The following is a 22431-nucleotide window of genomic DNA, read 5'->3' as shown; positions in this document are numbered from 1 at the left end:
GGCGAACTTGGTGTTTGGATCCAGCTGGACTGCCCTCCTTTTTCTTACTGCAGTATTGGCAACCTAGGCCTGCAGAAGCTCCAGCTTGTGCTAGGCAGCTGCCAACTGATAAGCCTGCTCACTAAAGCCTTTTTTTACCTTCCTAAATAGGAGGCGTTGAGTAGAAGCGTGATTTTCCAGCTCTGTAAATAGCTTCAGTTGGCCAGCCAGATCCTTCATCTTCTTTGGCGTTGACCATGCCACTGCAGACGACGCAGATACCCATCCTTCAGCTTCTTTACTTCCAGCCTGCCCTTGGCTGCCCTTAGACTGCCCTTTGCAGGCCTGATCTGATGGCCCTGGTGTTGATGGGAGCAGCAATGGGCTCATAAGGGGTTTGGCCACAGAGACAGGCCATAGGCCAGTATATTTCCAACCACTTTGGATGTTCTGCATCGTCAAGCCTGCCAGACAAGCCTTCTGATAACAGCCTATAAAGTTTCTCTTGCCTACAATAGTAGAATTATTCCACTAACTGAGGTATCTAAGCTCCTTCCTATAGGCTGCCTTTACAGGGCCAAAGACTAACTGGTTAAGTAGCTGAAGGACATAGGAGGTGTGTAGAGGTAAGAATAACAAGTGGATGTTATTAATATAGCAGAGCTACATAAATTTAGTCGTTGTATGACTCCTATGGCCATCAGCAACCAGTAGTCTAGCCTCCTCCTTACCCTAAGGGAGGGTCTAAGGGATAAAGACCTTCTGCAGCCATTCAACTGCAGTGTCGTCTGTAGTCCATCCATTTTCTGTTGCAGTAAACTGCCATCCTTTATAAGGGCCAAGATCTAGAGGAAACCACTGCTGCTGGACTGTCTTGCCCTTATATATAATAAGGGGATTCAGGGCATAGCCTATAGCAGAGATGCATTCAATGATAGACACCCATGCCCTTAATCCAGGCTGTTTCTTGCGGACAGACTTCGTCTCAGCCATCCCCAGCACCAGCCCATTAGATCCCTAGCCCTCAAGGATACCAGTCTCATCCATGTTATATCTGTTGGCTGGTTTGATGCCCTTGATCTCTGGTATGGCGAGGAGTTTGAACCAGTCCCTGATGACCTCAGTAGATGCTCCATTAACACGTCTAGAGTCAACAGGGCGACTTCTCTAGACCTTGATTGATGGGTTTCTTCTTTTGAATCCTTAGATCCATTGCTTTCCTAGAGGATCTGTATCCCCCATGGCATGAAGGATCCTTTCTGCGAATACCTTCACTTGCTGATGGGTTGGAGCAAGCCCAAGGGCATGCTGGATTCGCACCCATTCAGCAAGCTTAGCCTCCTGATCAATAGAGAGCCTCTGGTAGTCTGCAAAGGCAATATCCCTTGGTTGGGTGCCATGCAGACGGTCTCGGAGGGTAGTCTTTGGGATGCCATACTCAATGGATGCCTTCTTTAGACTCATACCCTTTCCTACAGCCTCAATAGCCTGATTGATCTCATATTCGGTATACTGCCCTATTGGGGTTAGAATAAAGCGTATGCAAAAAATGAGGTGATTTGGATGAGTGGTGAAAATGTTGTGATAGTTAGAAGTAGGAGGAGGTGGGAGGTTGGATGTGGCGGTGAGGCATTTTTGGGTGGTCGGAATGGGGGGGTGGTCGGAAAGTGGGTATGTGACGTTACCCCGTGGATGAAACTTCGATCGAAAAGCCGAGGTGCAACCTAGGTTATTCTGTGACAAACGCTCGCGTACTAAGGACCCTGGGCCTCATTTTTCGACCTGTCGAGTAGCTCATTCTTTCTGTTCACAATACACTTTAGAGAACATTCATGTGCTTTCTTGTGAGGTTTTCGGGTTCTTGACGACGAAGATGCCTCCTCTAACGAGAACTGATGCCGTCCAATCATTCGAGTTGTGCTACGGTAGTGTCTCACCAAGCAACGTCAGTCCCTTGCGGCATGACGCAAGTAATTGGCTGGTGGAATCAAGGCTAGCATTAGCAACCAGCAGTTTAACCAAGCCATCGGTTTTCTACTCAGAAATTTCTAAGCCCAATCAGGGACAATATCCCTATGAATGATTTGACTGGGTCGCCACGAAAGCTCACCGTCTCGTGGATCCTGCCACCACCACTACCACCACACCACATCATCAATACGAGGTGGAAACCTGATGTGTTCATAATCAAATGTCTATCACGTACAACGCTGCCCAGCCTCGGTCCCTTTGATGTGGGTTTATGCACACTATCACCTGCAGGACGAATCACATCGCCAGGGTTGGCTTCTCCCACTCTCCCCCTGCCACTTCCAACCTGATAGCTTGCGCCTCTTCTTCGTCGGACCGGCGCCCGAAGACTTGGACAAAAGTCTCACGAGCCCAATCCATCCAACCGAGACACGTAGCCAAGGTAGTTAGTTCCTCCTAAGGTCGCGCAAGTGCACGACATGAAGAAAGTCAAGGTAAAAGACATGATGTAAGTGGTATTGCCCCAATCCGCTCAACGGCTACATCGGACAAACGATTCGTTCCCACTCCAAAAAGCTTAAGAGAGAAACACCTGCCGTAGTGTCAGGGCCAATGATCAGCGCCATCCCCCTCGCAGGAATCCCTGTCGGTTCCCCCGCGTCTTTCCCCATACCGGAAAGCAGCCCCGAGCCCGAACCTTCGGGCCAACTGCGGGGGAGGGTGGATGAGGATAAGTCGGCCGAGAGATGATCTCTTTAGAGACCATCCGTCAACTGACGCTTTGATCCGGTGTGGGTGGCATCCCCACGCCGGCGTCGTATTTGTGATGATATTCCCAATGTGGAACTATGGGTGCCGACAAGCCGTCGGCTGGACGAGTGCATGTGAAGATGACCGACAGTGAGCGAGATCTGTGTCGCTCTCGAGGTGGCTAGCTGAGATATGAGGTGTAGCTGAGAGAGAGAGTGTGTGAGAAAGACAACTAAGCCACCCGGCCTAGTCGAGCTAATTGAGTCTGAGTAGCTCGAAGGAGAACAACCTGACTCCCCATTACTATGTCCCCGTTCCCATTCCCACCCTCTTCTACATGGGTTTTCTCTCTGGTTCCCTCCACAGAATAGCTTGTCGCCTTTTCTTTCCTGTATGTCTCCATAACCCTCAGGGACGAATTGAACGCTTCGTCCTCGTGTTCCCTCAATGCAGTTCTCGTTTCACCATCTTCAATCTCCCCCCGAACCACAACAATCGCTAGTCCGCCTTCTTGGATATCAGAGGCAAAAGCCACTATCATGAAGAACATCCTTAGCGTTGTTGCCGCCATGATGCTGCTGGCACGCGGTGCGGCGGCGGCGGATAACTGCGCGAGCGTGGCTGTCACCGCGATCCCGTCCTGCGCCCAGAGCTGTTTCCTCGAGGGCGCATCGTTTGTCGGCTGCGACGGTCTCGACTTCGCCTGCCAGTGCGGAAAAGAGGCTGCTCTCTATGCCGCTATCGAGCCCTGCGTCGCCACCGGATGCCCTGCTGCATCGATCCAGGCTGTCATCAACGGAGCATCATCCGGTAAGTCCTCTCGACCCGTTTATAGTCTTGTCGCTCCATTCCGAATACTTTCCCTCGTGGTTCTTTAGCGGAGATCCTGGCTTCGATACCTCTTTGTAAACAAAGATGCTGACCATTCCCAAGTATGCGGTTGTGCTGGCGCAGGTCAGGTCGCCGGGCAGACTGTCTCTGGATCCTTCATCTCCGCCATCTCGGGCTCTGCAATCGGATCATCGTTTGCTACGGCCTCAGCGACGCCCTCGGGGCTTGCTGGAGGGTTTCCCTCGGCTTCGCCCACGCAAGGTGATGGTGGTGGTGGTGGCGGATGGAATCCTCCGCCCACGACCAGCCCTTTCTCGACGTCGTCGCCTGTCAATGCCGCCGGCCGCCAATGTTATTCCAAGCTTGGTATTCTTTCTATCGTCGTTACAATGGCTGTATATGCCGTCGTCTGACCTTGGGCGCGGTATTTACTAATGTGTTTTCCCGGGAGCTGACCTCCGGAAATGAAACGAAACAAACATCACACGACAAATGGATCTGATCGGCTTTCCACTTCTAAAGCATCACTTTTACATCACGATTTATGGACGGATATACCCAGAGGCCGGCGACCTACATACTCAGCCCGACTCTTCTTCTACCGGTTGCCCTCAGATGATTCCAACCAGGACGATCACTATCTACCTGACACCAGAACTGCAATAAACGCACCCCGTTTGAACAGTTTAGCTGGTAGTTTGGATCGTTCTTATCGTCTTTGAGCCTATTTGTTTAATCTTAATTATTGAACATGCAAATCTTCAACTTGAAGGCCTTCATCCGCCTTATGGTGGCACGATTTTGCTACCTAAGCGAGCCATGGACCAGCCATTAAAAGAGCACAATGATAGGCACAATTCCACTCCTTTGAAATATTAACAAGACTTGCAAGTTCATACGATGAGTCTGTATCTCGAGAATTTCTTGCCGCCTCGTGAATTCGTGATGCACTCTTGATGTTTACATCAATTTAACTTCGACATCAAAGTGCACCGTGTCAGTTCTGGTCCGTCTGCAACTCAGAGCCTACTCTGCTTTTTCGCAAAGTGATCCCATTTCTTCAAAGTATATCATCCCACTTTTCGAACGTTTAAATTAATGGTCTTCATTTCCTCTACCGAGCTTGATCCGTTCCTGTTGACCTTTCTGAACTTGTGACACTGTATACCTTGATGGTCAATCCATCGAAATATCTCAAAACCGAAAGCCGGCCAGTGCTGTAATTAGCCAGGGATGCTACAATAACCTGTTCTATCTTCCATAGCATTTTTTCGGTATTCAGCTTCTGCGATTTGTTGGTCCAGGCAACTACGCCTCATTGCTATGGTTTCAAGCGCTGTTGAAAACGAAAGATGTTAACAAAGGCAATCTTGAATGCTCCCAATCGTATGTTTCCACATATACCCGATAGAAACCATATAAATAAAGAAAAAAGGTAATGATACAACCGGCTGAAGTATGAAATGCCCCTAAGTCAGCTAAGAGTGGTCAGATGAGGCCATGTGACGCAAGGAGACCAGCGCCTCCACGAACCGCCTTAGTAGGGGCGTTCGGCCGGCTTATCTGCTTACCACCCCGGCCACTACAGCTATTTCTACGCTCAATTAAGCACTCATTCATTCGAGTGTTTCATCTGCACACTTCTTTCTTGCTACAGTTTGCAATATATATCTCCACAACTCTTTTCTCCGATGGTTCCAAGTTACCTGTGCCCTTCTAAGCACAGCGAATTTCTTCTAACCTGGAGTTTGTCCCCCCTTCTCTGCAACATCACGTCTTTGGTGTTGCTTGTGCGTCGTTATCTCTTATACTCCATGGAGCAGATCGTTGCTTCATGTGAAGTTTACAAATCTTTCCGTTGTATCATGCGGAGGCTGAAACTATGCGAAATCCGAGTAGTAAGCGAGAAGCTGAACTTGATCTAGATGCAGGGAGAGTACGGATGCACTACCGGCAAACCTCCGGAGTACTCTGTCAACAAAGCGGGGTGAGCGGTCAAACGTCATGTTTATTGGAAGGGAAATACGTTGCCTAGACTGTTAGTGTGGGATGCCGGTCATGGTGGTTGCATTTCCCTGTCTCGTGCTGCAACGTCCCGTGGACGCGAACCTGTAGACAGTCGTGTTGATACCCACATTTCTCGGAGTTCTCTGCGGCGGTCATTTGATTGAAAACTGACATTCATCTTTGATCTGCTTATCGGTTTGGAAGCTGATAGGCGCGGGTAGTCGAAGTGTGTCGTTGCTCTATAGTCTGAACGATTCCCGCAGACAACTTCTCAAGGAAACGATTTGTGAAGCTGATGTCGAGGTCTTCGTATCGTCTTAATTAAAGCAATATCTGATGTTTCCACGCAAAATGGCGAGGTTCAGCTTCACAGAGTACTTCAATCCCAGTTCGGAATTATTCCTCCAACAGTCGTTCTTGTGGCCTTGAAGAAGAGGGCTTGGCATTCATCTATTTCTGGGGTAGCGTGATAAGAAGAACCCACTCGGGTCATTCCGACCCATGGGATTACGGTTGTGGAACTTGGACACCCTTAACCGTTACGTCGGGAATCCCACCAATAGGTCGAGGAACCTTGGCTTCAGTGTTCAATCGTCGAGCAGACAAGTAAGGTACAGCTCAATGGGTCTCAGTATAACAAAAATTCCCTTTTAATTTTAGGGAGGTTTGCTAACATGATACCGTGTAAACCGGGATATCTGACGCGTTCAAGATCATTGACGGTATAATTTACGCCACAACTAGGTTGCTACCACATCGTAGAATGGGCGACGAAGTCCCATCAAGGGAGTGGAGGCACCCCAACCAACCTACCCCCGAATCGGTTGCATCTAGTACGGCTCGGATTCCGTCCACGGACTTTTTTGTTCCGTGTGACAGAGACCTGGAATGCCATTCATTCATTGTGATTAACCCGGCTCTTGCAGGTGTTGTCATTGTCAAGGATGGACACGTGGGGTTGAATTTGAACAAAATCTGCCAAACATAAACAACGTACCCCTTGAACAGATGTCCAAGGAGATTGCCTACTTAACCTTCCGTGATCGTTGAATTATCTACTCAGGGCTATTCCAAACCTGTCATGCCATTCCACCTTATACACCGGCAGTTCCACTCATTCACTTCCTTCTCTTGCATCCTCTTCCAACGCAGCCACCCTAGCCGACAAGCGTGTTCCATCGACAACCTCTGTATAACTGCAAGATGAGGTTCCCGGTGGTTGCGTTCCTAGTTACCCTCACGGTGGCGGCACCCGTCAATATCATCGGTGCTCGTAACCAGCTTGCTCTCCGGCAAGCCTCCGAGCACTGTACTATCGGCTACTGTACTCAGAACGGTGGCACCACCGGAGGTGCTGGCGGCGCAAGTGTCACCGTCAGTACTGTCGACCAACTTGTTGCTGCCGCTCAGAAAGAGGGCCCTCTTACCATTGTCGTATCTGGCGCCCTCTCTGGAAACGTCAAGGTCCGCGTTTCTTCCCATAAGACGATCATTGGGGAGAAGGGTAGCTGTAAGTATCCCTGTAGTCGTTTTCAACCGTGTCCATCCATTCTGACTACGTTCCCAGCTCTCACCAACATTGGCCTCTTTGTGCGCGAGGCTAAGAATGTTATCCTGCGCAACCTGAAAATCAGCGGCGTCAAGGCTGCCAACGGGGACGCAATCGGTATAGACCGATCTACCAACGTCTGGGTCGATCACTGTGATCTTTCGGGCGACCTGAGCGGAGGCAAGGATGACCTTGACGGTCTCCTCGACTTCTCGCACGCTTCGGACTGGGTGACGGTTTCCAACGTTTACCTGCATGACCACGTACGTCTCCCCCCCTTGCAACTGTTCTTCGTGGGATTCCCACCCCGTGGATGATGACTGACGTCGCGTAGTGGAAAGGATCTCTTGCCGGCTCAGCCGACACCAACACCGAGGACAAGGGCAAGCTACACATCACCTACGCCAACAACTACTGGTACAACATCAACTCCCGTACCCCGTTTGTCCGCTTTGGCACCGTCCATATCATCAACTCGTACTACTACAAGCTTCTTTTAAGCGGCGTGAACCCCCGAATGGGTGCCCAGGCTCTCGTACAGAGTACTGCCTTCGCCAACAGCCCTGCCCGGGCCATCTTTTCCGAAGGATCGACGGAGCCAGGCTTTGCCGTGGTAGAGGATGTTGATCTCGGCGGCTCGCAGAACACTGCTCTGAAGGGAAACCTCACGTCTGACTCCCTACCTTACAAGATCGCTCCCATCGGCTCCAGCAAGGTCGCCAGCACAATTCCTTTTACTGCTGGTCAAAAGTTGTTCTAATAGCAGCTCATCAGGTGGTTTTAGGGATTATGTTATTCTGGCAGGTATATGCCTAGGCAAGAAAGTCAGGCTATTCCACCATAAAAAGACAAGGCATACAACCTGTCGTAAGCGCCGTTGCCTGCCCTTGATAGTATCATAGATAATCAACGTATTTTAATGCCTTTGAGCAGGATAAAATAGCACGTTGATATGTTACTGATAGTATGTAACAAAATAGATTTAACAAACGTCCTTTATGCCTTTAGTTGCCAGCTGCCCTTACAGACAGAGCCGCTGCTGTTAGACCAGGTAGGATACAATAATTCCAGACCAAGTAGTCAAGCAGAGATCTAGTTTACATAAGTACTTTAGATCCTGCATTTTGAATCTGTATAGTTAGGAGCTTAGTCTGCCACGCAGGCTCAGCCTGTGGCAACCGGACAGACAGCTGGCCTATTCCAACTTTCGCCTTCTTTCGTTCATGATCCTTCATTCCTACAGGATCTAACCGTCACGCATCCCTTGTCTGTGATATCAGTTCAGAAGACGACTTTGAGCTTCGCTCGCCTGGAAAGCAGCGGCAATAATTTAGCCGGGTGTTGTCGTAGAACAGAACACTATGCCGAGACGAGAACCACCCTTCCAAGGTGCCGGCCTTTCTGACGTCTTGCCAGCGGTCTTTTTCTGTTCGATTCACCGGCATCTGACATGTGACCTCTGCTACGTACCCCCAGCTTTTCCTGGTCCTTCTGCCACAAATGTACAGTGTGTCCATCTCGCCGACCAAAATGGGCTCAGCAACCCAGTCTAGGCGAAACTGGCCGACACATTCGCGGTGGCCGTTAGAATATCAAAGAAGCATTCCTATGACCGGCCGATATGGAGCGGTTCTTTTGATGCAGGTGTAGACCTCGGTCAAGTGGCGCATGGAGCACGATGTGTGCATCCAAACCTCGTTGGCTGATGAATTCGGATAGTCCGAGACAGACACCGGAGGCATGGGAAGATTGTCTTGAATGACATTAGCCGAATCAGGGCTTGTCTGCTCCAAAGCCACAAAGTCCACTCCGAATGATGTGGCGAAAAGTGGGAGAACTAGGCGCGTACCTGCGACAACCAGCTCGCCCTCGACCAACGCGAACTGGCACAGCCTGCAGCGGGCTTGCGTGACACAGTAATAGAGCATTGGACAGCCGTTGTCGCTTGCCATGGCCAATGTAGGTGTATGTAGATCAGGAGAAAAGAAAGTTGTCAAAGGCCTAGGAAAAAAGACGGAAGGAAGATTTACCCGAAAGAAGGGACTCGAAGTTCCAACCCCCGCGGGCTCCCATGATCCATTACATCAGCGAGGAGATAGAGAGCTTTTAAGCTGCCTTGCTGGCCTAGTATTGTACACATTCGAGGGTATACTGCATTGTCTGTGCCAACACTGATCACTAGTAAATGGGTGAAGATGCCCAGTCGTAATCTTTGACAATCCTGCCGTCAGTTCTCGGACAGATGAGTGTATCTACCCCATTTTTCCCTACTAATATCTGTTTTTCTCCCGCAAAGTCTAGGAAATCCTAGAAAGATGCACTCTTAAAACGCTCTTAGGAATCTAATTGGATTTGGAGGTAAGGGGTTAGGTTAGGATTAGGCATGGATTTAGTATTTGGAATATAAAATGAATAAGACTTAGATCTTTAGGACCGGCTGCAGGGTATGTTCGCCCTATTTGACTGTCCGGATCCTGTCCTGCGTTCTAGAAACTTTCAGCCGGAAGAATCAACTTAGGGTTTTCCGTACTCTCATAGGTCTGAAATCCTGGCAACGAAAATGGTTCACGCATACCAAGGTTTAGTTTTCTTAGGAGCAGCAAGCTGTATTACCCAGGGGAGCTGAGCTATGTTCTGGTGTTGGAGCTGTTCACATGCGCTGGGATTTACCCACGGAAGGGTAATTGTCAGACCCCGAGCTATTTCTGAGGACTCGAATGCCTCGTGAGCCTATGCAAAGAGGAACAAAGAGTCTGCCGTACCTTTCATAATGTTCATCGGTTCGCTATGCCCTGTACCCAAGTCACCCTGCTCGTTTGAGGTATAACAAAGTAGTGCCAAACGACCACTTATTTCGGCTTGCGGTTGCAGCTTTGCGAACCCCGAACTACCTAGTGGAGGCGCGGCACGACTGCAAGCTCCGCCGGAGTGGCCACGGGCGCGCGTAAACGTCGCACTCGGTAGACTACCCCGCCTCCGGGCTGGGTTCCCCGGAAGGTTTGCGGATCGACCCAAGGCCCCCCTCCCCTCAGGGCTAGTCTCGTCTCATATCCCTCGGCAACGACGAACGCTGCGGAACCAGTTCAGGTGGCCAACCGAGACTCGGACTCCGTCAATGCGTGGCGGCTTTTCTGTGTAAATCATGTGTCGCTTTTCCTTTCTCACGCCCGCGGAACCCCGTGTCAAACGACGGTGGGGGAAATCGCATATCGAACGAAGAAGGGTTGTTGTCAACCTGCTATTATGACGAACTTGTCCCAGGAAGCTATGTTGATCCGACAACAGTCTTCTGGAAGTTACCCGAGTCAGACTTTGATAGCATGTTGATGGTTCATGTGCGGTAGGTGCGCCGCGGACTGCGAGACAGACCGAGTCCGAGTTTTTCGCGCGTTCGACGAGACGACTTGGTTTCGGGGTTTCATCCCAACTTTGCCAGGCGACCTCGGCCAGCTCGTTTGGTGGGATCTGCGTCCGGTAACTCACGCGCGAGTTTTCCTCGCCACGTTTCCACTACTCGTTGAATTTGAGCTGGACGTTGCGAGGGCGGGTGAGTCGACATGCAGTGTGCTGGTGTGATAGGGATCGTTCATATAAGGTCCCCCAGTTTCCCTCGCTTCCCTCTGAAAGTTCGTGGACATCTCAATTCACTCAACATCCCTTTCTCTCACATTTCTTTTACGCTTTCTCTCTGATCACCATGGGCTCCATCTCACACGCGGATCCGTCGTCGGACATTGACGAAACCTACGACTACATCATCGTCGGCGCTGGCATCTCCGGCATCAACACGGCATACTACCTCCAGGCACATGGGCCTCCCGATGCCACATACGCAATACTAGAAGGGCGCGCCCGCATGGGAGGCACGTGGGACCTCTTCCGCTACCCGGGAATCCGGTCGGACTCCGACATCTACACCTTTGGCTTCTCTTGGAATCCGTGGAAGGGCGAGAACCCGCTCGCCGAAGGGGCCGACATCTGTTCGTACCTGGAAGAGTCGGCGACGATGCACGGGATCGACAGACACATCAGGTACCACCACCAGGTGACCTCCGCCGACTGGACATCGGCCCGCTCCTCGTGGGTGCTGAAGGTCGCCGACGCCGGCGGCGAGAAGGTCAAGACGATCGCGGCGCGCTTCGTCGTCCTGGGCACGGGGTACTACGACTACGATCAGCCCCTGGCTGCTGAGATTCCCGGCATCCAGGACTTCCAGGGCCGCGTCGTCCACCCGCAGTTCTGGCCCGAGGACCTGGACTACCGCGACAAGAAGGTCGTCATCATCGGCAGCGGCGCCACCGCGGTGACGCTGCTGCCCAACATCGCCACAGACGCCCAGCGCGTCACGATGCTGCAGAGGAGCCCGACGTACATCGTCGGCATGCCGCCCAGCAAGGGGCGCTTGACGCGGCTCCTGGTCTCCGTCCTGCCGAGGAGCGTCTCGGGCCGCTTGCTCCGCGTGCAGTACTTCCTCATGTCCTTCCTCCTCTACCATTTTTGCCAATGGTTCCCCACTTTGGCCCGCCGGTTCCTGCTCGGCGCCGCGCAGAAGCAGCTGCCGCCGGACATCCCCCTCGACCCGCACTTCAAGCCGAGGTACAACCCCTGGGACCAGCGGCTCTGCGCCTGTCCCGACTGGGACTTCTTCGCGGCGCTGCGGTCGGGGCGGGCCGACGTCGTGACGGATGTCATCGACAAGGTGACGGGCTCGGAGATCGTCCTGAAGAGCGGGGCGGTGCTGAGGCCCGATATCATCGTCACGGCCACGGGGCTGAGGATCCGCTTCGCCGGGTCCATCGCGCTATCCGTCGACGGCGCGCCCGTGGACATCACTGAGAAGTTCGCCTTCAAGGGCTGCATGCTGCAGGACGTTCCCAACATGGCGTTCATTTTGGGGTACTCCAACTCCTCGTGGACCTTGGGCGCCGAGGCGACCGGCTCGTACCTTGTCCGGCTGTGGCGAAGTATGGACAACCAGGTAGTCGAGTCAGTGACGCCTCGGCTGGATGACTATTCCATGAAGCCGCGGCCAGTGGTGAGTCTAAAGTCGACCTACCTTCGAAACGCGCGCAAAGTGTTGCCCAAAGCCGGGACGGGTCTGTGGGCGCCGAGGACGAACTATCTCGTGGACCTGTGGACGGCAACAGTGAGAGATGTCTTCAGTGGGATGCAGGTCCGGTAAACCAGAATATGGCAAGGGGATGGTTCGAGGAATGCCATGAACAGTTGATGAGGTGGCGGATGATGTAGTGGCTCGACGAAGCGTCGAAGAGATGTCCTTTACCTATTTCTGCGGCTGTGGAGAACGTCTGTGTCTTTTGTTAGAAGTTCCGTGTTCGTGTGAATAGCTTGATTTGGATTCTATACCTTCGACTATCTAATGCAATGCCCGGTTCTCCATCCACAAATGACATTTTTTAACGGCACCTCAGCTTCGAGATCATGTCACTCCGGCTGCCCATCCGCCCAGACCACAATGTTGGCCGGCGCGTCCTCCAAGCCGTTGAAGAAGGCCACCACATCCTTATTGCTGTACCGCATGCTGAAGTGCGTCAGGATGAACGTCGTCTTGGGCCACCTGCGCACCACCTTCTCCAGGTCCTTCCACTTGGTGTGCTTCGTCTTCTCCGCCTGCGCGTCGTGTTCGTCGTGCAAAAAGCTGCACTCGGTGATGACGACGGGTATCCCCTGCCGCAGCCACTCCGGATCGGCAGCCAGCGTCGACGCCGTCGTGTCGCCGAGGAAGGCGAAGACGGGCGTCGTTACGGGGGCCGTAAGCTCTACGCCCGACTGGCGCAGGCTTTTCAGCTCTGGGCCGGGCAGGGAGGTGTACTCGGGCCGCAGCTTGTGCGTCGTCGTCGTGAAGACGTAGCCCACGCTAGGAACGTTGTGGTCGCACTGGACGACGGTGGCATTCATGCCCTTTAGCCTCCGCAAGGGCACGACGTCGCCGTGCTTGACGGCCGTCGTCTTATGGGTTCCCAGGAAAGCCCTCTCGCCCTCGGTCCGGCCCTCCTCGTCCACGCCCTTCCCGTCCAGCTCGAGCCCCACCGACTCTGCGTCGTTGCTTGTGTACAGCCCGCCGCGATTCAGCAGCGTCTTGGCCAGGATGAAGTCGTCGAGGGCCTTCTTCATCTCGACGGGGCAGAAGACATCTGGCGGGTCCTCGCGCTTGGTGAAGGCGGGTATAAGCAAGCAGTGGTCAGCATGGCCGTGTGTGAGGAAGATGTGCTTGGGCCGGTGGTTGTTGACGACGAGGCCGGCGTCGAGGAGCAGGTTGAGCTGGGGGATGACGAAGGAGGTGTGCCATGCAGCCCGCGACTTGCCGGTGAGGACATATTGGTGGTAGGGCTTCGGGAAGCGCCACTCAAGAACCTCGGACCGGCTTGATTGCGGCAGGGGTGTTGCAAAAGAGGCCATGGCGGTTATTGCTGGCGCCCCTTGTTTACGATTTGGGGATCAGTCAAGTTCTTGGTAAGTATATGTATGTCAAGAATATGTGGGTGAAGCTGATATAAGCTGTGGCCAGTGAATTCTTCGGACGTGTCGGTGAGAATGACAATAGGTCAGAATCAAGTGCCTGCTCAAATGACGGCCCTCACAGACAGAGTGAGTTGAGTTGGTGCTGCTGGCTCTTTGACCTGACAGTGAAGACAAAGTCAGCCAACAGGAATCTCTCACAAGTCCCGAGCAGAGCAGCGTTGAGGCTGGTGGGAGGCAGGGGTCCAATGGCGGCCAGGTTGAAGGTCGGACGGTGTGGCTGACGATGCAACCCAGCGACAGGCAGTCACCGAGTGTTGGCAGAGATTTTGCTGATGTCATCCTGCGATTCTTAACGCCGATCGTTCGGTCTTAACAAACCCACAGTGCTCTGTACTGATACAGGAAGCGCACAGGATAGAAGATGGAGACAGACGGTGCATGCATGCATGGCCTGTACGATGTAATGTATGTACGAACTAGATTGGACGGTCAATAGTTCAAACGAGGTATATCAGAGACCCTAGCGTATAGGTCCAAAGGTCTGTTCGCACCTTCGCACCTTCGCACTCGGAACGGGCGTGGCTCGCTCACTTGTAATGATGATTGGTGTTTATGTAAAGCCTTTGGCCAAAGCTGTTGACACGATGGTCTAAACCCAAACCGGCAAATTTACCCGGCGCTTCATGAATGGCCAGAGCGATACCGCTCGCCCGAACCTGGTCCCGAGAAGCCCCACTTGAAGCCGTCTCCGGTGCCGGAGAGTGGATCACATTGGCCCCGCCCCCTGATAAGATAGCCGGCGTACCCAGAGCTTATCGTATAGCTTTTCCCCATCCAGCCCCTCGTCTCGTCCTTCCGGCCCCCCCCCTCTTCACTTTGTCTTTGCCTGTCTCCCCGCGCCCGTCTAAGCTAACCCTGGAATTCCTGGAGGGCTAATGCACAAACTGTGTGAGACTGTCCTTATCGGGTCAATCGGTTGAGACCCCTGGGGCATCCCTAAGCTTGGAGGAACCTCTTATCGAGTCTTATCGAGGCCGTCCCGACTCCCGAGAGATGCCCATCTCCCGACCCATCCCCAGCTCCTCCAATGAAGTTGTCGAGATTCAATGGACTTTCAGCACACTTGCTCGTTGGTCATTGCCATGACGCGCCACATACACTCGTCTGCCACCGGCCGGCCGTGGTGGGATGAGTCGCGCATCGGATGAGGGCAGTCACAGAGCGCGCCTATCTGCGCGGTTCCGACTGGGGGGAGGGGGAGGGGTGGTCTCGGTCGGTAGTGTGTAACCTGCAATCATTATTTGGAGATATAAGCTTTATCTAGAGCTCCGACATCCCCCCTCCGACTGCAGTCTCTTGGTCTTCTGCAGTCCTCGCTGTTGTTTTTCTCAAGCCATTCGGTTGACGGGTGATCAATCGCACTTCACACGATACAACAATAAACACCAAAAATACAGAGAGAGAGACAAACACGCACACACACACACACACACACACACACACACACACACACACACACACACACACACACACACACATCACACACGATGGCGCCCACTCACCCTCTAGACCCCCTCTCCTCCGCCGAGATCCAAAAGGCCATCGCCGTCGTCAAGGCGGCCCATGGCGACGTCTTCTTTAATGTCGTCTCCCTCCACGAACCCCGCAAGGCCGAGCTGACGAGGTGGCTCGCCTCGCCCACGACAACACCGCTGCCGAGCCGCATCGCCGACGTCGTCGTCATCGCAAAGGGCGGCAAGGTATACGACGGCCTCGTTGACATTGCTTCCGGCGCCATCACGAAATGGGAGCTCATGCAGGGCGTGCAACCGATTGTGAGTTGGATTCCTCTCCTTATCTCTTTGGGACCTCCCCCTCTTCAGACCATCCCATGACTAACAACCAACCCCCCCCCTCCCCCAGATCACAATGGAGGAGCTCCAAATCGTCGAACACATTTGCCGCACCGACCCCAAAGTCATCGAGCAGTGCGAGATCTCGGGCATCCCGGCCTCCGACATGCACAAGGTCTACTGCGACCCCTGGACCATCGGCTATGACGAGCGCCACGGCAACACCGTCCGCCTCCAGCAGGCCCTCATGTACTACCGCCCGGACCCGGACACCTGCCAATACCAGTACCCCCTTGACTTCTGCCCCATATACGACGCCGACAAGGAGGCCATCGTCGCCATCGACGTGCCCGCCGTCCGCCGCCCGCTCAGCACGGCCGCGCCCATCGGCTACCACCCGGCCGACGTCCAGAAGCAGGGCGGCTACCGCCGCGACCTGAAGCCCATCAACATCACCCAGCCGCAGGGCGTCTCGTTCCGCATGGCCGGCCGCGAGATCGAGTGGCAGAACTGGCGCTTCCACATCGGCTTCAACTACCGCGAGGGCATCGTCCTCAGCAACATCACCTACAACGACAGGGGGACGCCGCGGCCCATCTTCTACCGCCTCTCGCTGGCCGAGATGGTCGTGCCCTACGGCAACCCGGAGCACCCGCACCAGCGCAAACACGCCTTCGACCTCGGCGAGTACGGCGCCGGCTACATGACCAACAGCCTGTCGCTCGGCTGCGACTGCAAGGGCGAGATCCACTACCTCGACGCCGAGTTCCCGACGCGCAACGGCGACGTGCGGACCATCAAGAACGCCATCTGCGTCCACGAGGAGGACAGCGGCATCCTGTTCAAGCACACCGACTTCCGCGACGACTCCGTCATCGTCACCCGCGGGCGCAAGCTCATCATCCAGCAGATCTTCACCGCCGCCAACTACGAATACGCCATCCAATGGATCTTCCACGTATGCTCCCCCCTCCTCCCCCTCAATGCAGTCTGATATAAGACCCGGCTGACACTGCTATCTCACCACAGCAAGACGGCACCATCCAGCCAGAGATCAAACTCACAGGTCAGTCTCTTTTTCACCTCTCCCCCTCTCTCTTTCTCTCTCTCTCTCTCTCTCGCCTCGGTGGAACAATTCTCACCGAGAGACTAACACGACTCAGGCATCCTCAACACATACTCGCTCAACCCTGGCGAGGACACCAAGGGCTGGGGCACACAGGTCTACCCGGGCGTCAACGCGCACAACCACCAGCACCTCTTCTGCCTGCGCGTCGACGCCAACGTCGACGGGCCGCGCAACACCGTCTTCGCCGTCGACACCGTCGCCTCGGATGCGCCCGTCGGTTCGCCCGAAAACTACTACGGCAACGCCTTCTCGGCGCGCCGCACCAAGCTCGCCACCACGGGCGCGTCCCGGACCGACTACGACGGCGCCACGAGCCGCACGTGGGAGATTTGCAACACAGACAGGCTGCACCCGTACAGCGGTAAGCCGGCGTCGTACAAGCTCGTCAGCAGGGAGGTGCCGGGCCTGTTGCCCAAGGAGGGGTCGCTGGTGTGGAAGCGCGCCGGGTTCGCGAGGCATGCGGTGCACGTTACAAAGTGTAAGTCGGGGTCTCTTTTGGCCATGTCCCGTCTCCTTACCTTCGTCTGTTCCTCGTTCCTCCCCTTGTTGTCTTCCTCGGTAAACAGTGCTGAGTATCCTAGACCGCGACGACGAGCTCTGGCCCGCCGGCCGCCACGTGCCTCAGACCTCGGGCGAGCCCTCGGCCGGCCTCCCCGAGTGGATCGGCGACGGCACCGAGCCCATCGAGCAGGAGGACGTCGTGCTCTGGCACACCTTCGGCGTCACCCACATCCCCGCTCCCGAGGACTTCCCCGTCATGCCCGTCGAGCCCATCACGCTGCTTTTGCGGCCACGCAACTTCTTCGCCAACAACCCCGTCATGGACGTGCCGCCCAGCTACTGTAGCACCCCGAGCCAGGTCGCTGCCGGTAGGGGCGCGCTTGAGGCGGCGGACAAAGTCAGCAAGCTTGCGTTTTCCGAGGGGGAGTCGTGCTGTGCCGGGAAGAGTAAGCTGTAAGGTGAGAGCTTTGTAGATGAGAGGGGACATCTCCAAGAGGGCGTCTTCCAGTTTTTTGAGAATTTCCGACCTTTACATGCATGTACATAGTATGGCGAGCCAGCAATATCCAATTGATGATGTATAATGGATGGTATTGAATGGTTTGAGCTGTGCCGATTTGTGGTCCAGATCGTCTCATCGCAGCTCTCAATCACACATCTACAACTTCCACCTGAACGAAGGGTGCTTCCAGTCCAGGTTGCTCTCTTCTTCCTGTGAGATCCCTCTCAATTCCTCTTCCAGGTTCCTCCCCTCGCGTCGGCGGTTGTCTCGCTTCATCCAGAAGAGGGTCAGCGTCGAAACCAACAGCATCATGCTGCAGGTCGCTAGGTTGAGCCCGTTACCGATCGGGTAATCTGGGCCATCCCACGGTAGGAACGACCACGTCGAGACGAGGCCGCCAATATTGCCGAACATGACGTTCGTTCCGATCGCCGAGCTGCGCGCCGTGTCGGACACGACGTTGGCCGAAACCTGCGCGTTGGTAAGGGCGCCCAGGGCAAAAACGGACGACGCGATGAGGAACGTGGCGCCGTAACGCACCGACAGTTCCTTGGAGGCCAGAAACATGACGTAGCCGACCATGGCCATGGGCGCGGACATGATGAAGAAAATCTGCCGACGGTCGAGGCGCCAGCTGACCAGCGGGAGAAGCACGGTGAAGAAGGCGCCTGTGATGTACGGCGGGACGGTGAAGAGTTGCTGGCGCTCAACCGAAGAGGTCGGGTAGATGTTCCTTACGATCGTGGGCAGGAAGAAGGCGAGGCCCTGGACGGTGACGTTGTCCAAAAGGAACACGAAGGACGTGGTGAGTGTGATTGGGCAGAAGATACCCCGGCGAAGTTTGACTGCGTCTATCTTGTCGAGGACGTGGGTTTGGCCGACGCGCTCGGAGCGGACGCGGGCTTCGGCGAGGTCCTTTTCGGCTTGTGTGAGCCAGCGGGCCGTGGCGGGCCGGTCAGTGAGGGTGATGAAGCCTAATAGGGCGAGCAAGACGGTGATGATCCCTTCGATGGCGAAGATCATGCGCCAGGAGTGCAAGCCGCCAAAGTGGTCGATGCGGAGGATGGCGGACGCAAGGAGGCCACCAAAGGCACCCGCCAGAGGCGCCATAACAATGTACAAGCTAAGACGGAACCCGAGTTCGGCGCGGCGATACCAGCGTGACAGATAGTACGCGATTCCCGGCAGCATTCCGGCTTCGAAGACGCCCAAGAGGAAGCGCACTCCCATGAGCTGCGGGACGGTGTGCACAAAGGCTGTGCCGACCGAGCAGATACCGAAGAGCAGGGTGGTGAGCGGCAGAAACCAGCCGGGCCCCATGATCTTGCAGAGGATGTTGGCGGGAATTTCAAAGATGATGTAACTGATGTAGAACATGCTCAGTGTGGCGTTGTATTCGAGGCCCCTCATGCCAATGTCCTTCTCGAGACCGGCAATGCGAGCATTGCCTCAGGACGTGTTAGCTAAAAGTAACTGCATGAGGGGGACGGCAGACGCACCAATGTTGGCCCTGTCAATGAAGCAGAAGAGGTATAAGAGCGCGACGGTGGGCACGATCATGAGGTCAATCTTGAGTCTCAGTTTCCTCTCGAGCGCCGGATCATAGGCGAGGGACTGCTCCGCGTGTCTAGCGGCGGAACTCAGTCGGTCAGTCACAAGGGTAGAAAGAGTAGTACCAACTTTGAAGACTTACTCTCCTGGGTCCTGTATGGTCGCGAACATTGACTTCTGCGTCATATCGGCGCTGATATCGTCGAGGTTCTCGACGGCTGGCTTGTCGCTGCTCATGGTGGACGAAATGAGCCGGATACTTTTAGTTTTTTCCGAACACGGAAAATCTTGGTCTGGGCGGGATGTCGCGGCGACGGCCGGGGTGGTGGATCTCTCTCTCTCTCCTTCGCGGTGGTCGGAGTCGGAAGACCGAATGGACGGCAGTGTCGCCGGTGGCCTTTTATGATGTCGTTGTATGTCGCGGGGCAACGACAACCTGTGTCCATTGACTCAAGAAGACATGTCTCAAGCTCAAGATTGTGCAGGCTCGTCGGTATATTTAGTCCGTCACAAACTTTATCGCCAGTCCCTCTTCGACTTCGGTTAGGCTGCCCGGGAATGGTGGTGGATGCGTCGGCAAATTCCCGGCACCCCGGAATGCTTCTCCCATTCAACGCAACGCGGGGTAGGATATCCACCATCCCGACGCCTCCCAAATCCTAAACAGCTTCGGGTGTCGAAAGCGGCGTTAGATACTCAGCCGCTTCACCATGCAACTGCGTGAGATGGTCCCGGTTATCTGATAGTCCCGTAACGCGAAGATGCCCGACCAGTCGTGTTATCTGGGTCTCGGGGCTCGGGTCTCGGGTCCCAGGTCTCGGCCTTGAGTAAACACATCGAGTCACCACCGAACGCATGTGCAAAAGCCATTTCGCACTGCAGCTTGATGGAAAGGGTCAGCTTCCATTGTCGACCACTCCCAGGCATTATGTCGAGTCCATCGTCATCGTCGAGAGACAATGACCATGTTTTGTGGCCTTGGCCGTGGCCGACGCCGTTTGCTGGGAGCACACCCCTCCCCCTCTTCCCGTCTGAGCCATCTTTGACTAGGCACGACTCGGCGCGACTGGAGCGAAATGCGGACCACACTCTGTTCCAGGCTCATCTCGGGAGTGAATCTCGGCACTCTTCATCCGCAAACGGGCACGAGCTGTTGAGTCGCGTTGGGGTTTGGAGTCTGTCTTTTCGTCTGATCGGGTTGTTCGTAAGCAACATTATACCTATAATGGGTGGTACTGGTGTGTGTTTTTGGGGCCAATGCGAACCATAACCATATGTCTGTCGTAGTTGCATAGCAGGGATACAATATGAGCGTCGTTATCCGTTCCGAGTAGTAGATGACACTTCATTCCGAGCATCTTTCCCGTCAAGAGATCGGAGAATGGCTTCAGCGATATTGGTCAGCAAGTGGTCCTGCATGATCTCATCGTCTATCCCGGCATCTTGGTTAGACGAGCCACACACCATTCAAGTGATGCCTTCAGTGTGGCGTGTAGCTCTGGTGGCCCGGTTCTGGAAAACCAATATCCAAGCGACAAGGTGGCATGCTCTGGTGTGCGTATCGTCAACCTGAGGTCGGGAAGACAGGCCGTGGTTCCCTTCTCGATCCTGAAGTTGTTACCCGATTCCCGAAGAGACAAGCGTGAGTTGTCTGCATCGTCGGAAAGGGAGCTTACAGACCGGATGATGAGTGACGACTCTACATCGGACATTTCGTGATATTTCCTCACCTCTCTGTTTGTAATAATTCATTCAAGCACATCCTGCGAGTGTCAAATTGGCCTCGCAGACTTCCAAATGGCTCGGGGATACACTGCTCGACGCCTGGCACTCGAAGACGGGCAACCCACCTCAAAGGACAGCGTCTCGGCAAGTCTAGGTTTTTGACACCAATGAGTCCCATTTTTAGTAAATTGTTGACGCATCGAGATCCTTAATCTGGGGTAGTTCCAGAACGGGGCAAGCTCTAGGCCAACGGCGGCACGAACCGCCTGGTTGGGCGGAACAAAAGACTGTAGGCCATGAGAACTGTGGCTCTGCGAGGCGATTCCAAGCTTAAGCAGGCATATGAATCGCCTCGAGAAACACTGCCTTCAGCCTGGCGGTCTTATGTATTCCCTGAGGCCACGAAATGCACTGAGCACATCAGGCTGTGTCTGATTGTGCTGCGGAAGCTGGCGATGATGTGTGGAAGCTGGCCAATGGCCACACGCACGATGTAGCACTCGCTTGCCTGACTCAGGCACGCCAAAGTACAGATGGGGTGTCCTGGTGGCATCGGGCACGGTTTGGCGGAACGTTGGGTCAAAAGTTCGTGTTGTGTCTCGTTCGAACGGTGGGATCAACCCAGGAGCTGGAAATGGGAAACGGGACATGTTTGTCTGTTGGAGCGATGAACTGCCGGAGGCGCGATCGATCCAATGGGATCCAATATCGATGTACGTATCGGTCCGCCAGATCGTGATTGGGCAGATATGGCCCACCACCTGAGCTTTCACGCGTGCAGCTTTTGATCTTATCCTGATTATGTAAGTAAATTGCCGATAACGCACCTCAGGCTCTAGCACCCTCCATCCTATCCTCGAAGGGAAGGGACCAGATGAAGCTCAGGAATGGGTGTGGAAGGTCAGCAAACTTTTCCAAACTTCCAACGTCCATCTCTCAAGTCCATTGCAAGTACCATTTCAATACCCGAAAACTACTTCGACCCTCTGAGAAACAAAAATCGAGATCAAAACTACACTATGTTCACATGTAACTGTTCTTTGGAACAAGAACAGGACACCCCGGCTCGCGAGGTCCCGAATGGGCCATTAGGGCCGCCATTGGGCACCCAAGCCGCTTCTACGTTCGGCGGTGGAGAATTGTAATTGTCTCTGTTGAGAATGAGAATGAGCCCTAGACCGGCGCCTAATTGGGCGATGCGATGGGAACCGACCGGCCCAGCCTTGGTGCCCGACGTCATCGAGCAGGGTGGCACCGTGGCGGTCAATTGAGTCTGTGAGGTGAGCAACCCCCCGCGCTTAGGCCGTACGTAGACAACAAGCAGGAGCTTAGCAACTGAGATACTGGTGTTCCCTAAAGCTGCGAGACAAAGGCACGGTGACGCCAGAGAAAGCCACCCGCCCGTTTCAAACGGTGTTCCGCAAGACTTGGGATAAGCAGAGCTGCAGAGGATGAGGACAGCGAAGACGACGAAGCTCGCGAGAGATAGGCCGAGGACTCGGGAACGCAGTGTTATTTACAAGGCAAACGAGACAAAGCCAGGGGCGCTTGAAGGATTAACCTCTTTCCGCCCACCCATCCGACTCTCTGGCAGGCGGTG

At 54.4% G+C, this 22431-nt stretch overlaps 6 protein-coding genes across 6 annotated transcripts; 4 read left to right on the top strand and 2 right to left on the bottom strand.

The window, feature by feature from the left end:
• The first annotated feature begins 2994 nt into the window (after positions 1–2994).
• Positions 2995–4429, top strand: CDEST_11601 (Putative extracellular membrane protein, CFEM). Its single transcript, XM_062927757.1, has 2 exons — positions 2995–3510; positions 3634–4429. The coding sequence occupies exons 1-2, from the start codon at positions 3240–3242 to the stop codon at positions 3942–3944; spliced, it is 582 nt and encodes a 193-aa protein (XP_062783808.1). The 5' UTR covers positions 2995–3239; the 3' UTR covers positions 3945–4429.
• Positions 4430–6490: 2061 nt separating this feature from the next.
• On the top strand, positions 6491–8079 carry CDEST_11600 (Putative pectate lyase, pectin lyase/virulence factor). The gene is made up of 3 exons (XM_062927756.1): positions 6491–7048; positions 7106–7350; positions 7422–8079. The coding sequence occupies exons 1-3, from the start codon at positions 6742–6744 to the stop codon at positions 7845–7847; spliced, it is 978 nt and encodes a 325-aa protein (XP_062783807.1). The 5' UTR covers positions 6491–6741; the 3' UTR covers positions 7848–8079.
• Positions 8080–10397: 2318 nt separating this feature from the next.
• CDEST_11599 (Putative FAD/NAD(P)-binding domain superfamily) lies at positions 10398–12269 on the top strand (the record flags this gene model as incomplete). The annotated part of the gene is made up of 1 exon (XM_062927755.1): positions 10398–12269. Exon 1 carries the CDS (start codon positions 10785–10787, stop codon positions 12267–12269), a length of 1485 nt encoding a protein of 494 aa, XP_062783806.1. The 5' UTR covers positions 10398–10784.
• A 185-nt stretch (positions 12270–12454) lies between these two features.
• Positions 12455–13838, bottom strand: CDEST_11598 (Putative metallo-beta-lactamase, ribonuclease Z/Hydroxyacylglutathione hydrolase). Its single transcript, XM_062927754.1, has one exon. The coding sequence runs from the start codon at positions 13505–13507 to the stop codon at positions 12533–12535; it is 975 nt and encodes a 324-aa protein (XP_062783805.1). The 5' UTR covers positions 13508–13838; the 3' UTR covers positions 12455–12532.
• Positions 13839–14948: 1110 nt separating this feature from the next.
• CDEST_11597 (Putative copper amine oxidase) lies at positions 14949–17511 on the top strand. Its single transcript, XM_062927753.1, has 5 exons — positions 14949–15405; positions 15494–16381; positions 16453–16489; positions 16587–17078; positions 17134–17511. Exons 1-5 carry the CDS (start codon positions 15118–15120, stop codon positions 17508–17510), a joined length of 2082 nt encoding a protein of 693 aa, XP_062783804.1. The 5' UTR covers positions 14949–15117; the 3' UTR covers position 17511.
• A 1-nt stretch (position 17512) lies between these two features.
• Positions 17513–21298, bottom strand: CDEST_11596 (Putative major facilitator superfamily, MFS transporter superfamily). Its single transcript, XM_062927752.1, has 5 exons — positions 20569–21298; positions 20372–20491; positions 19249–20295; positions 19055–19182; positions 17513–19003 (listed from the first exon to the last, which is right to left on the bottom strand). Exons 3-5 carry the CDS (start codon positions 19341–19343, stop codon positions 17712–17714), a joined length of 1515 nt encoding a protein of 504 aa, XP_062783803.1. The 5' UTR covers positions 19344–20295; positions 20372–20491; positions 20569–21298; the 3' UTR covers positions 17513–17711.
• Between the last annotated feature and the right edge of the window lie 1133 nt (positions 21299–22431).

Source organism: Colletotrichum destructivum, chromosome 7 (assembly GCF_034447905.1).
Source record: "Colletotrichum destructivum chromosome 7, complete sequence".
Classification (NCBI taxonomy): Eukaryota; Fungi; Ascomycota; class Sordariomycetes; order Glomerellales; family Glomerellaceae; genus Colletotrichum; species Colletotrichum destructivum.
The sequence above is the reverse complement of the archived record's forward strand: the minus strand, read 5'-3'. Positions and strand labels throughout refer to the sequence as shown.